Raw genomic sequence first — 14,270 nt, forward strand, 5'->3', positions numbered from 1 at the left:
ATATTCATGCAAATTTAAGTGCTAAAGATATTATTTTAATATTTTTTGTGGCACAGTATTTAATACACACCCAGTAGGGTAGTAATGCTATACATTTAATTCTCAAGGAGATATTAATATAAATATTATTGAGTGGCTCAGTCAACTTCTGTAATTTTCCAATGGCTAAGCCAATCGTCGACTCTGAATATCTCAAGGAGATAGAGAAAGCTCGCCGTGAACTCCGCGCGCTCATCTCCAACAAGAATTGCGCCCCTATCATGCTCCGCTTGGCGTATCTTCTTCGTTTCTCCTTTCTCTTTTGAGGATTTATTTGCTTGTGTCGATTGAATTGATTTTGTTGAAATTTAATCAGGTGGCACGATGCGGGGACGTATGACGTGAAGACGAAGACTGGAGGTCCCAACGGTTCCATTCGAAATGAGGAGGAGTACACTCATAGCTCTAACAACGGATTGAAAATCGCTATCGACTTTTGCGGTTAGTTTAATCTTCATTATTGATTTTATCACCATGCTATCGGTTATCCTTGGTTAATTGTGTTTGTTGCTGTTGTGCTTAACTTACTACAGCTTGTGGCATTATATTAGGTTGAGGAAATATGTATTTTGCTTACCGAACTAGTCAGCTAACAATATTTATGTGTAAGATTAGCAAATCGAAGAGTTGCTGATTCATATCTTGGTTGATGCTTGTCGTATAACCGATGTCCGGATTTTTTTATGTGGTGGCAGGATTTAGGTTGATTTTATCTGCTACTCATTAAAGCTCGCTTACAAGTGGGTCTCCATATGAATCTAGGAAATCAGTAAATTATGAATTTTTCTTGATAAAACGTCTATTGCAATTGGTTGGATACCTAGGAGTATTTATCATGATAGAAGAATTTGTTTGACCGGATTACGACTTTCATAAGTTTGGCGTATTTTAAACTTGTTAGAAGTTTCACAATTTTGGATTTGAAATTTGACATTTATCTGCCTGCAGTTGTGTTATATCAATTATATATTTTTGGACGTTAGATTTATCTGTTTGTGGTGGTATAGTTCAGCCTTTTTTTCCAGGATAGTTTTGATGTATAAATAACAGTCATATTAGTTGTTCTCTGAAACCGCTAGTGTTTGGGTGGGTATTTGATTGCAGAAAAAGTGAAGTCCAAATGTCCAAAGATTACATATGCTGATTTGTATCAGGTATTTTATACCTTTGCTGCCTGTTAGTGTTCAATTACTCATCAAAATGTTAAATCTAGGAAATAAATCCTTCTGTTTCAAATGATTTAAAAGAAATCAGACTTATTTCGCCTATTGATGTAATATTACATTATTAAAGGTGTATCTTAAGGATAGGGAAATCAGTTAGTTCTGATTCTGAATATTCTTTTCATGCTCTTATCTGTAGATGCATTATCCAAGAAAGAATATAAATGATACAGACAGACCTCAAAAAAGAAAAAAATGCTACATACAAAAAGAACGAGTTTAATTCAACATTTAGTGTTAGCCGTTAGTAATAATTGTATGTCGGTTTTAATTCAATCATATACCTGCCTTTTCACATCTGAGGAAGAGTATGGAATATTGAAATCCTTTTAAATGGTTGATGGTTTGTTAAAACCGGTGGACATAATTGATTTTGCAACAATTTACTTCGCCTGGCCTGCTTAGTTTCAGATGATACTGCACTTATCAACATCTTTCAAGAAAAAGATAACTAATGGTAGATGAATTGAGGGAAAATTGTTCTGTGCTGACAAAGCATTGATGCCTATAGCTTGCAGGTGTTGTGGCAGTTGAGATAACTGGAGGCCCCACAATTAATTTTGTTCCCGGTAGAAAGGTATCGCCTATGTTTCTTATTGTGAATAATCTCGTTTTCTTCTAGAAGTGAAGTCTTCCAACCCCCTTTGAATTCCCTTCTATTGGAAGTTATCTTCATAAAATCGTGAAAGTGCTGTTTTTTTCCACCTCCATGTTTATTCAGGATTCAAAGATTTCTCCAAAGGAAGGTCGACTTCCGGATGCTAAAAAAGGTCAGATACATTCTGAAGCATTTGTAATTCTTAACCTGCTATGTTTGGATGTTAATTTTCTGTTATGTACCACGCGTTTTTGTTTTTATGCACCATTTGGTTGAGATGCTTCCAATAACATCTTGTATGTAAACTTCAAACGTTTTTGGAATGCATTGTGAGTTCATGCAACTTTCCTGTGTATGTATTTCTCTTCCAAGGACTTTCGTTGCGTGATCTGGACTCGTTGACTTTAAACTGATAAAATTTGTTAGTTGTTTATTTAATCATTCTAGACTGTACATTTCAGAATAAAAAATATACGGTGTTTCACCAATTCTCACTCTAATATAACCTCACTGTTCAATGATAATATGCCGAGAAAGAGACTCCATGTGGAGAACAATCTTGGATTACTGCATAAAAACTGAATGTGCCCCCCCTGTCCTGTATATTTAAGTTAAACTTGTGATTATTTTGGTTTTTTATGTCAGGTGTGCCACATCTGAAGGAAGTATTTTATAGAATGGGCTTATCTGACAAAGACATTGTGGCCCTATCAGGTGGCCATACCCTGGTAATTTTATTTCAATTCTACGGTGCAAACTGTTACAAAAACCTTAATCTGATATAATTTTGGTTGATTATTGTGACGTAGGGAAGAGCACATCCTGAGAGATCTGGCTTTGATGGGCCTTGGACTGCAGAGCCACTTAAATTTGACAATTCATATTTTGTGTGCGTCTTAAAAGTCAACAAAGTTTTTTTCTAAACTACCTTTGTTTATTTTTCCTTCATTTGCTATATCTTTTTATTAATGAAACCAAACTAGGGAGCTGCTCAAGGGGGAAAGTGAGGGCCTGCTAAAACTTCCAACTGATATTGCTTTGCTGGATGATCCTGAGTTCCGGCGCTATGTTGAGGTCTATGCTAAGGTATCAGGTTTCAAATATGATAAGTATCTCATTTGTGTTTTTAAGATGGTCGGGTTTGTAAGGTCGAACATTCAACAAATTTGACGCTGTTGGATGTTACCAAATTGGCTCAAAGTTTATTTAGGGCAAACCAAAGGAACTAACCACTTCTTGCTTGTTAGGAGCTTGTTCACTTTTTAAGACAATCTAGAACAAAAAATTTTGCAATGTCAAAATCTAGCAATCTGAAGCAGTATTTTGCCATCACTTTACTCTGCACTTGACCTCAGAGCTGATTTAATGAATTTGCAAAATCTAACCAGAATCTCTGATAACCTCTTCAAGAACAAGTAAGCCTGGAGTTTTTTCGATGTATTTGATTCCCAATGATGGCTTTAATTCGATGTTTAAAAATTTTATCGGCTACTTGCCGCCATTTCCAGCGAAAAGAGAAGAAGAAATATGGCACGAAATAAGCTAGTTCTTTCCGAATCCAAGGTTCTGTGGCTATTATTTTTTTCTTGGAGAACCTATATTTATGTCGCTCTTGCTACTCTATAACTGGAGAATGTAAATGAACACCCACGAGAAATAGGAAGTTCTGATACTACAATTCAAACAGCTATGAGGCCATACCAGGCTAGATGCAATTTTACTTCCTCCATATTGTCAACATAATAGCTGATCCTTCAAGAAACAGTGATCAGCAACTTTGTTTTTAGCTTTAGTAACAGTTAATCTACTGTTCTGAATATATGTACATCTCTGCCTTTGGATGCAAAATTAGTCTATGGATGGATTAAGGTGCTGGGATTATGTAATCGAAAGAATAGTTTAGCATATGTTATTTCCTGATATTAATGTCTTGGTAACAATTTTCTATCTTGCTCACATAATCAATTACATGCAACGGTGTGTTCGCTCACATTCTGACCGAGGGAGGCAAACTTAACTTCTAGAGCAGTACCGGGGTTGATCAAATGTGAAATTCTCTCACAATCTATTAACTGATACCCTTACATGCGTGCTCCAACATGCAGGATGAAGATGCCTTCTTCAAAGAATATGCTGAATCACACAAAAAACTTTCTGAACTTGGGTTTAGTCCCTCTGGTTCGAAGGCAATCGTGAAAGATGGCACTGTGCTTGCTCAAAGTGCTGTTGGAGTTGCTGTTGCTGCTGCAGTGGTAGTACTGAGTTACTTATATGAAGTTCGTAAGAAGACAAAATAAATCAGTTCATTATAACATTGACCAGAGGTCTTATCTTCTCGTAGCCGGGTAATTCTATATCCAATTATGTAGGCTGCCCGTTGAAATAACATAATGGAGCTGTATGTGCCTTTACATATTAGTAGAAAAGAAAAACATACACGTAATGACCAGTTATTATATTGGCATTTGAGTTGATATTCGAACTGACGAAATCAAACCTCAATGGTTATGGGTTCTGAGTTGGTACTATCATGAGAAGGAATGCCTACATCTATAATTTCAATTTTTTTTGTTGACTGTTGCTTCTCGTGTCGTGCTTCTTAGCAAGCCATAAATCAAACCTTGTCACATTTCTAAATTTCATCATCAAATAATGGCTCTAAACCTACTGGAATATTTCTATGCTAGATGGTATTCAAGGACTTCTATGATCACATCGATCATGTGTCTAACTTGTGGTTTGCGAACTCATTTATTCGATACAAGTCGACACAGAAAAATACATAGAGATTATGGGGTGTACCAAAGTAAAAGTATAGTAACAAGTCTACGGACTGAGCCTACTTAGTTGTATCATGTAACGTGAAAACTTGCTATATTCTTAGGCTGTACTTTGATTGATGGATTTCAGATGCACGATTTTAAATTTTTTGATGTATATGAACGAACAAAATTGCTGTGAATTTCAACTTCATAGTAATATGTATGACGGATTGAAACACCCAAAATGGGTGTGATTTGAAATCCATTCCTCTATTGTTTGGTCAATGACTCAATTCGCTCAGCTGAACCCATTCATGCATGAGATTCTCACACACGTTTCTGCTTCGCCTAATTTTTGTTCCGACGGGTTTTGACCACCAAATTAGCTAGGTAGGCAAGCATTTTTTTTAGGACAATCCCTGTTTAGCCTTGTTCAGAACCAAGGCACATGATATTCACAATGTATTGAGTTGGCCGTCGCCTAACTACGTACCATACACGTCCTAATCTTCCTTAACCAATCCAAGTGTAATAATCTCGTCGTGCTTTCGGTTAATCAATACTTTCGGCATCACTATTTCCATAAATTCAACTCTAGCTAATCCGTCGCCATGACGAAATTCTATTTGCGACGAATTAGAAGTGGGAGATAAATTAAGAGAGCTGGTTTATTTCGAGGAAACAATCCATTTTTTAATTTTTTTTTTTATAATTTTAGTCCTTTTAAGTATCAAATAAAACTTCAAAAAATGGTGTACATTTGACATCTTCATATGATAGTTTAGTTTCTGCACACCACTGAATACCTTTAACATATATGGGATCCGAACATCAGACGATGTATACTGTACGAGACCTGTTTTTCTCAATATATATTGTAAGGACCGTGTATCGTTTTATCGTAAATCCTTTGTGATTATCGATAATTAATGAAATTGTCATGTAATTACGTATTTGATGTATATCATGACAATGAAATTGAGAAAATGAATATTGAATATGAATTGACGTTGTAAGAGCTCGATTGGAGAGGCTGGACGCCAATATAATACCAAAACCAACATTTGGTATATGTGGCGCCCGGGCGGTAGAAAATGACCGCCCGAGCGCCAGTGTGGAATGTGGGGTGTTCTTGGACAGAACATGCCGCGCCCGAGCGGTAATTTGTGACCGCTCGAGCGCGGTACATATTTGAGACGGGGGCAGAATGTCTCGCGCTCGGGCGCGAGAATTCTACCGCCCGAGCGCGAGAGCGGTGGAGTGATAAGAATGAGCTTTCTTTCTCATTTTCTTTATTTCCTTCGCTACATTTCGAGAATAACCGAGAGAAATCGAGTTTCTTTCTTACAAATCGACTTTGAAACGCTGTCCAAACGCGAAACAAATTATATATTTGTGATCGTCGCGTCGAGGGCTTCTGACTGAGGTAATTTTCTTCTGGTTTCAGCAGCTTTAAATATCAAAGTGCTGGAATAACATGTATTTGAAGTTGAATTTCTGATATGTAGTAGAATAACCGACAATAAACTCGTATTCGAAGTCGGAATTGAATAATGATATGATTATGATTTGATATGAATTATTGAAGTTTCAAATGATATTTGAAACTCATATTAATGGTTTTGGAGCGTGTTATTGATTGGAATGAGTATGTTATTGATGTAGATCAAGTATTATATCAATATCTTCAGACTACATCAACTGGAACGAAGAATTGAGGTATGTTGCGACCAGGTAACATACGACAGATATCTGTATTATATGATATATGATTGGATGGATTGGATTGGATTGGATTGGAATACGTGTCTATGTGCCTATTTGATGATTTGATGTGGCATACATGACATTGAGATTTGAGTATCGATGTACAAAATAAATGTTTTGTTAACACACATCATTTTATGCATACATCGATACATGACATGCACGTTGAGCTATGATCCTTGGATACCCTGATATGATTTGATTGGATTCCGGGGTTTGTGAACACAATCGCTATGCCGGTATTATATGACCCGTAAAGCATAGACAATTGTGGCCCCATATGATTGGATATGAGATGTGGGATTGATGGCGCTTCGTCGATGCTATCATATGTGTATTCCCATATCGGCCGGTGTGCCAGCTCGAGCATTGATTTGATTTGATAGCGATTCGATTGATTCTGACATGTGCTCAGTGGATGGGCATTTGACCTGATACCTCCACGACATACATGCATTGCATACCATATATCATTGTTTAGATATCTGTGGTATATATGATTGGTTTTTCCATACGGAGCTTTGCTCACCCCCAAGGGGGGCTGTTGTTGTCTTTGTGTGTGGACAATGGCAGGTACTCCAGGATATCAGGAGACCGGAGAGGGTACTTCTGGAGGGAGCCACTGTTGAGTTGAGGTTTTATATGTTGTTCCCAGTATATATGTATATGTATCTATATACCGGGGCATGTCCCGAGGATATGAGTTGTTTGTATGTGATTGGTTTTGATTATGTATGGGCGTGTTTTATGATTTGAATTTAGATACTATTTTAGTATTTAAATATCAGAAGAGATATTTTGGGCTCATTGTAAAGAAATTTTAAACTCGTTTTCCGCTGTGATTACTTAACCCTAATCAAATTGTGTTGTAATAACGATTAGGAGCTAAGGGCCCCACATATATAGTAAACCATATAGAAAGTGTGGCTAAAATCGAAAAAACAAAAAACACCATGCAAAACTAATAACATTTTAGATCCCCCCATTTTAAAAAATTAAGCATAAAACCCTCCACCAGAGAAGCTGAAATGTGTTTGATTTTTAAAAAACGAAAGACTATTAATTTTTTAGTATATCTATTGTGAGACGGTGTCAAGAATCTTTATCTGTGAGACAGATCAATCCTACCGATATTCACAATAAAAAGTAATACTCTTAGTATAAAAAGTAATATTTTTTTCGTGGATGACCCAAATAAGAGATCTGTCTAACAAAATACAACCCGTGAGACCATCTCACACAAATTTTTACCTTAATTTTTTTATAAAGTTCTATATCTTTTACAAAGAGTTGGTGTAATCAATCCGTAGAAAATAATGTGGGCCAAAAAGAGCAGTATCATCTATTATACCAAGTTTTACACAACTATTTATGTACCAACACTCTAGGACTAATACAAGTACCAAACTCATATTTACTCAATTTCCCTTGTTTTATTGTGAAATCTAACTCGTTTCTTTCCCAACACCATCGATAGAGATTTTTATATATGTTTTGGCAATTTGACGTTAAAAGTTGGAAGCACTAAAAAGTAAAAAAAGTAGGTAAATATGACACGTGAAATTACCAAATTGGACACCTCATGACCTCTACCCCACCCCCACCCCCCACCCCCCCTATCTCAAGGTCTCAGTCATCAATACCAAATTGATGGGAACGTGCAAGGGATGGTGATTCATAGGTTCAAGTTGTTTTCAAGGTCATATTGTCACGAGTCTTGTGGTTCGTCGGGGGATCGAAAATAGCTACGTGTGATGATCGTGGTTACCAAATTAATGATATATTATTCATAGATATTATCAAATTAATGAGTAAAATGACTTGTTAAAACATCTTAGGTTAAGCTCGCACGTTTTATATGATTCGTTATCTAATAAAGTTAGTTCAATCGACACCAGTTCTATTTAATCCAAGTACTTATGGCCTGTACAAAAATCTTGGGTTCGAAACTGGAGAGAGCTATCGTTATGGCTGATTGCAGAATCTGAAAAAAAAAAAAAAAAAGGCTTATGGGCCTTCCACTTCAAGACCCAAAACCTACTTTTTTGTATGCCAAAATTGTTGGATCTCGATTTTCTCGTGTCCAAACGCAACGGAAGTTTTAAAATGTTTATTTTATTTTGACAATCAAAATATAATTGCTTGAGCACTCGTATGGTTTTATGATTAAACATTCATAGGGCGTTAGAAATTTATACTTTTGGTGAATTAAATCACTAGGCTCCAACTAATCCGGTATTGTCGGATTTAGCTCTTGATAAATCCATACGAACTTTCTTCAAGAACTCCTTCCTTCAATCTTCAAATCAGGTCCACGACTAGAAGATTTGTTCTTCTTCTAATTTTCACTAGAAAACTAGAGGAGATTTTACAATAGAGATCAAAGCTTGAGAGGCGGCTCAAGACCTTGAATTGCTTCAAGGTGGCCGAAAATTGAGAGAGGTTTTGGAGGATGATTTTCGAAAATATCAAGTGGTGGTGGCTAGGGTTATGTCCTCTCAACACCCTTTTATAATTAAACCATGACCTTAATACACATAATTAATATTAATGAGTTTGATTAATTAATTGGACCATCCAACTAGTTTAATTAATCCATTAACAACTTTAATTATTTAGTAAGTTAGACTTGTATTCTTACAAAAACTTTATCCACGAAGTTTTGGTGACAGGAAAAAAAGTGGAAAGTGAACCAAACGCCACACACACCCACAACCATACTTGTTGCTTTTGCTCTTTCTTTTTTCTCATCTCTAATTCCACCCAACCCCAACTTATCTTCTAGAAGGCCTATAGAGACAACAATATATCTATCTTGTGAATCTTGGAACACCAACAACACATACAAGGCTCAACAACTACTCGATATATACATTTAAACACACTTAAAAATTGTGTTATATATGTTTAATTTAAGTTCAAAATAAATTTACAAAAAGATGGTATATCATGCAATGGACCCAAGCCCGCACAAACTCAATCGAACAACCAGTTCTGTAGTAATTATTTTATATCCGTCATCGCAAATTGATATAAATGTGCATTGTATTAATCTATTCTAATTTTTTTTCCCTAGATAAGGTGTATTACATCCACATTTTGTCTTACCAAAACTTTTATGATTCATTGAATCTCATATCCATTAATCTTTTTTATATAAAAAAAATAGATCCAAGAAATGTAAACATGGTTGTCCATGTTTTAGGTAGACCTTACTACAAATGACATTAAGGATGATAATGATATAGTTCCAACAACACAATAGACAAGGGTCCCAAATTAATTTATGAGGTTAGGAGAGATTTTTTAAATGGTTAAGTTTGAATAGGGACACGTATTAATGGAAGGTGGTTATGAGCTGGAAATAATCAGACCTTAGTTTTGACACCTACCGATTTTAAATTGAGCAAAAACGTATGTGAAAAGGTCTCACGAGTCATATTTTGTGAGACAGATATCTTATATGGGTTATCCATGAAAAAATATTACTTTTTATACTAAGATTATTACTTTTACTGTGAATATCGATAGGGTTGACACATCTCACAGATAAAAATTCGTGAGATCGTGTCACAAAGGACCTACTCTTTTAAGTTTACTCACACATTTCTAGTGCCACTTTAAAATTGATTATTCCTCACTTCCATCTGTACCTAAAATTAGTTCTATTTGAATTGATCCGGAAGGTAGAGAAATTGTACCTCAAGCTATAAATTATAATGCTTAATTAATTATATAATCTATAAATATTATTTTTAAAATAGTAGACGTGGCCATTGTTATATATATATATATATATATATATATATATATATATATATATATATATATATATATATATATATATATATATATATGTCATTTACCTAAAAAGGTGTTTTTTTTACTCCCGAAATTTGTTTTTTTTAGGCATCCAATTTAAAACTACGTTGAAGGGTATGATACACTATAAAAAAGAATTTCTCTGATATACTTTGGATATTAAATGAAGTAAAATATTATATATGACTTCATAAGTTTACATAGATTGCTGAAGTAACCCACGTATTTTATTGAACATGATTTTAATTTAATGAAGTAATTGTTAATTATAACTACACTAATTTAATAAATTTATGAAGTATTCGAAATACATTTAACTTCATATTTTTTCATATGTTAGTGAAGCAAAAAATATTTTTCACTTCACCAAAACTACTAAATATACAATATTATCACAATATCTACAAAAAAAAGTGCATAAGATTAATAAAATCGGTCATCCAAAAATCATCTACAATTCAAAAAATTGACCCAAAATATGGTTTACAAATCATAAAATCATTTATCCAAAATTATTAGTAAACATGGATTAACTTAAAAGAGTAGGTCTCTTGTGAGAATATGGTCTCACGAATTTTTATCTATGAGACGAGTCAACCCTACCGATAGTCACAATAAAAAGTAAAACTCTTAACATAAAAAATAATATTTTTCATGGATGACCCAAATAAAAGATATGTCTTACAAAATACGACTCATGAAACCATCTCACACAAGGTTTTGCCAACTTTTAAAAATTCAATCGATGACAAAAAAGTGTATCTTAAAGGATCCACATGTACAACCAAAAATTATAATTCTTAATTAATTATATAATTTATAAGTTTTATAATTAAAATAGTACGTAGATGTGGCCATTATTATTATTATTATAATCATAATTGTGTTATATCATTGACCTAAAAAGGTATTTTTGTTTACCGAAATTTTGTTTTTTTAAAGCATCCAACTTCAAACTACATTGAAGAGTATGACATCGGGTATAGGTGGCTTATTTTACCTGCCCAATAGATTTTAGAACATATATATATATATATATATTCCATACAACTAATACCACATCATCAAAATTCAAAAGTCATCCACCCTCTCTCCTCCCACCAACTCACATCTAGAAGGATTTATTAACTCCTCAAAGCTCAATCCCCATATATATATATATATATATATATATATATATATATATATATATATATATATATGAGTGAATCTCATGTGAGATCGTCTCACGTATCATAATCTGTGAAACGGGTCAATCTTACCCATATTCACAATAAAAAGTAATACTCTTAGCATAAAAAGTAATACTTTTTCATGGGTGACCCAAATAAGAGATCTGTCTCACAAATACGACCCGTGAGACCGTCTAACACAAATTTTTTCATATATATATATATATATATATATATATATATATATATATATATATATATATATATATAAAAGCTAATAGGGTCATCGGGCTTTAAGAAAATTGGACAAAATTTTATGTATAAAAAAAAAAAAAAACAACTGAGCAACACATGGCTCTGCCAGTGTGTATACACACACACGGTGAATTCTATACTACGTCGAGTCAATTACGGTCATGTTATTAGGACTGATATAGTGTGGAGCCCCGTACAAATGAATTATGGATAATCCATTTGATGAATTATACTAAACTGTTTTTATCATTCAAATAATATTATTATTTTATTTAAAAAAAATTGTATATATATATATATATATATATATATATATATATATATGTGCGCATGGTAAAGGGGCTACATATGCAACTAAATCGATTAATAAAGAGAGAGCGGAAGAAAAGGGCGGTAAGAATACTAAAGAAAGGAGAGAGACCGCATGCTTATATTATCATGGGGAGGTCTCCATGTTGTGAGAAAGCTCATACGAACAAAGGAGCATGGACTAAAGAAGAGGATGATCGTCTCATTGCTTATATTCGAGCGCACGGCGAAGGATGCTGGCGGTCACTGCCTAAGGCCGCCGGGCTCCTCCGATGCGGCAAGAGCTGCCGCCTCCGATGGATCAACTATCTGAGGCCCGACCTCAAACGTGGAAATTTTACGGAAGCCGAGGATGAACTCATTATCAAACTCCATAGCCTTCTTGGCAACAAGTAAGCCCAGTTTATATGATTAGTTTATTTCCAATTTATCCAAAACCCTCATTCTGATATTAATAAGAATAATTAATTTTTCCCTTTTTCTATTGTGTGTTACAGGTGGTCTGTGATCGCTGGGAGATTGCCGGGAAGGACAGATAATGAGATAAAGAATTATTGGAACACTCATATAAGAAGAAAACTTGTGAGCAGAGGAATTGATCCAACAACCCACAAGTCAGTGAATGAAGCAGCAGCAGCAGGAGAAGCCGCGGCTATTAATTCTTTTTCTGGTGTGGCGAACTCGAAAGAAGAAATAGGCAGAGTACTCAAAAATCCCATTTTGATGAACGAAGAAAAAAGCCAGGCGATTCAAGAACAAGAACAGCGCCCTGATTTGAATCTTGAGCTCAGAATCAGCCCTCCTTATCAACAAGAACCGCTGAAGACCATGATTTGCTTTGGATGTAACCTGGGAATCAAGAACAGCAAAGATTGCAGTTGTAGCGACGGTAAATTAATTATTGAGAGTGGCAGTAATTCTGGTCATGATTTTCTTGGGATCAAAACTGTGGTTCTGGACTACAGAACTTGGGCATGAAATAAAAATTTGTTCTGGGAATTGAGCCTTTTCTTTCTTTTGTCCTCTCTCCCCAGAGTGCACGAGTAATCTTGGTGAGAAATTTCTCGTCTGTATAATTTGTTACAGTGTAGCTTTTTTTGTGCCGAAAGTTGGTGTAATCTCGTGAATATATCCCAAAAAGACTTAGGCCATTGTGTGGAGAGAATTGGAGAAAAATAAATATACATTTTGTTCTTTTTACGAAACTACAATTTTATTATATATAATTTGGACAAAGTTTTTTTAAAAAATAGTACAAATAATTAAGATTGTTGGCTCTGAAGTAGTGATGTGAATCTAACCAGCCACTATGCATTCCAAGAATCAATCCCGAGAGGACGCTTGAAGATGTTGAATGTTGCCCTTCATCCAACCAATGAAAGTTTGGAAACAAGACTCGAAGGATTCGGGTTGCATCACAATCAAGTAGAAGCTGACCGAGGTTACACGGACGTGTACACAGACCTGTACACGGGGTCCGTGTCTCATACATTCGAGATTGAGATTTACAGAGCCTACACGGACCTTCACCCGGAGGCCTACACGGGGTCCGTGTCCTTTACGAATTGGAGAGAATATTTTTCTTAAATTAGAGTTTTAATTATTTTGGTTAGAGTTTTAATTATTTTGTCAAGTAGATTTGATATCTTTAAATACGCAATTTTTATATTTAGGGTTTTGTTAACTATATATAAGTTAGAATACCATGTAAACTTTTAACTTTTGTTCATTATTGATTTGATATCAAATTGCGAGATTTTCTCTCAACTGAAAGCGAAAGCTTTTATACACTTCGGTGTTTCAAAATCAAACTTATCAAAAGATTTATCTTTTGTGGCGTTTGTCAATCGAACATCACGAGGGTTGCCAAGGACGGGTTCTTTGGAGGTTCTCTTGAACGAGATTGTTTCCATCGTTGATCAATTGTTGCTAGACTGCGTGATCTAGATGCGATTATCACACCTATCAATTACTTGTCTCAAAGATCGGGAAAACACACGAGTCTTATTATCGTAATTAAATAGAGGGTGCGATTGCGTTATAATCGTGTTTGCTATTTATTCGTGTCAAGATCCATATCAAGTAGTGAGATCAAATAGTAATTTATCATGTAAATTGTTGTCTTATTTATGATGTAATAGCTCTTTTTGTGATAATACTTTTTCTATCTTTATTTAAAAAAAAAAAATTGAGTTGACACATCTGTTCTAGATGTTAATCAGTGGCCTTTAATCAAATAATGACTTGCATAACCATGGATTATATGATAGTGAAAATTGCAATTTAGTTATGTATACTTATTTGGAATTTTGGTTATCAACTT

The 14,270-nt window shown here is 34.7% G+C and overlaps 2 protein-coding genes and 1 long non-coding RNA gene across 3 annotated transcripts; 2 read left to right on the forward strand and 1 right to left on the reverse strand.

Annotated features, from left to right (window-relative positions):
• The first annotated feature begins 90 nt into the window (after positions 1-90).
• LOC140813918 (L-ascorbate peroxidase 3-like) lies at positions 91-4,546 on the forward strand. Its single transcript, XM_073172730.1, has 9 exons — positions 91-274; positions 356-480; positions 1,144-1,193; positions 1,774-1,839; positions 1,984-2,032; positions 2,506-2,588; positions 2,670-2,749; positions 2,844-2,946; positions 3,966-4,546. The coding sequence occupies exons 1-9, from the start codon at positions 162-164 to the stop codon at positions 4,155-4,157; spliced, it is 861 nt and encodes a 286-aa protein (XP_073028831.1). The 5' UTR covers positions 91-161; the 3' UTR covers positions 4,158-4,546.
• On the reverse strand, positions 3,297-3,959 carry LOC140813919 (uncharacterized). Its single transcript, XR_012114042.1, has 2 exons — positions 3,534-3,959; positions 3,297-3,480 (listed from the first exon to the last, which is right to left on the reverse strand). It is a non-coding gene; the product is annotated as an uncharacterized lncRNA (long non-coding RNA).
• A 7,436-nt stretch (positions 4,547-11,982) lies between the features above and the next one.
• On the forward strand, positions 11,983-13,022 carry LOC140815221 (myb-related protein 308-like). Its single transcript, XM_073174345.1, has 2 exons — positions 11,983-12,339; positions 12,445-13,022. The coding sequence occupies exons 1-2, from the start codon at positions 11,987-11,989 to the stop codon at positions 12,923-12,925; spliced, it is 834 nt and encodes a 277-aa protein (XP_073030446.1). The 5' UTR covers positions 11,983-11,986; the 3' UTR covers positions 12,926-13,022.
• The last annotated feature ends 1,248 nt before the right edge of the window (positions 13,023-14,270 follow it).

This window comes from Primulina eburnea, chromosome 15, assembly GCF_022965805.1.
Source record: "Primulina eburnea isolate SZY01 chromosome 15, ASM2296580v1, whole genome shotgun sequence".
In the NCBI taxonomy this organism is placed as follows: domain Eukaryota; kingdom Viridiplantae; phylum Streptophyta; class Magnoliopsida; order Lamiales; family Gesneriaceae; genus Primulina; species Primulina eburnea.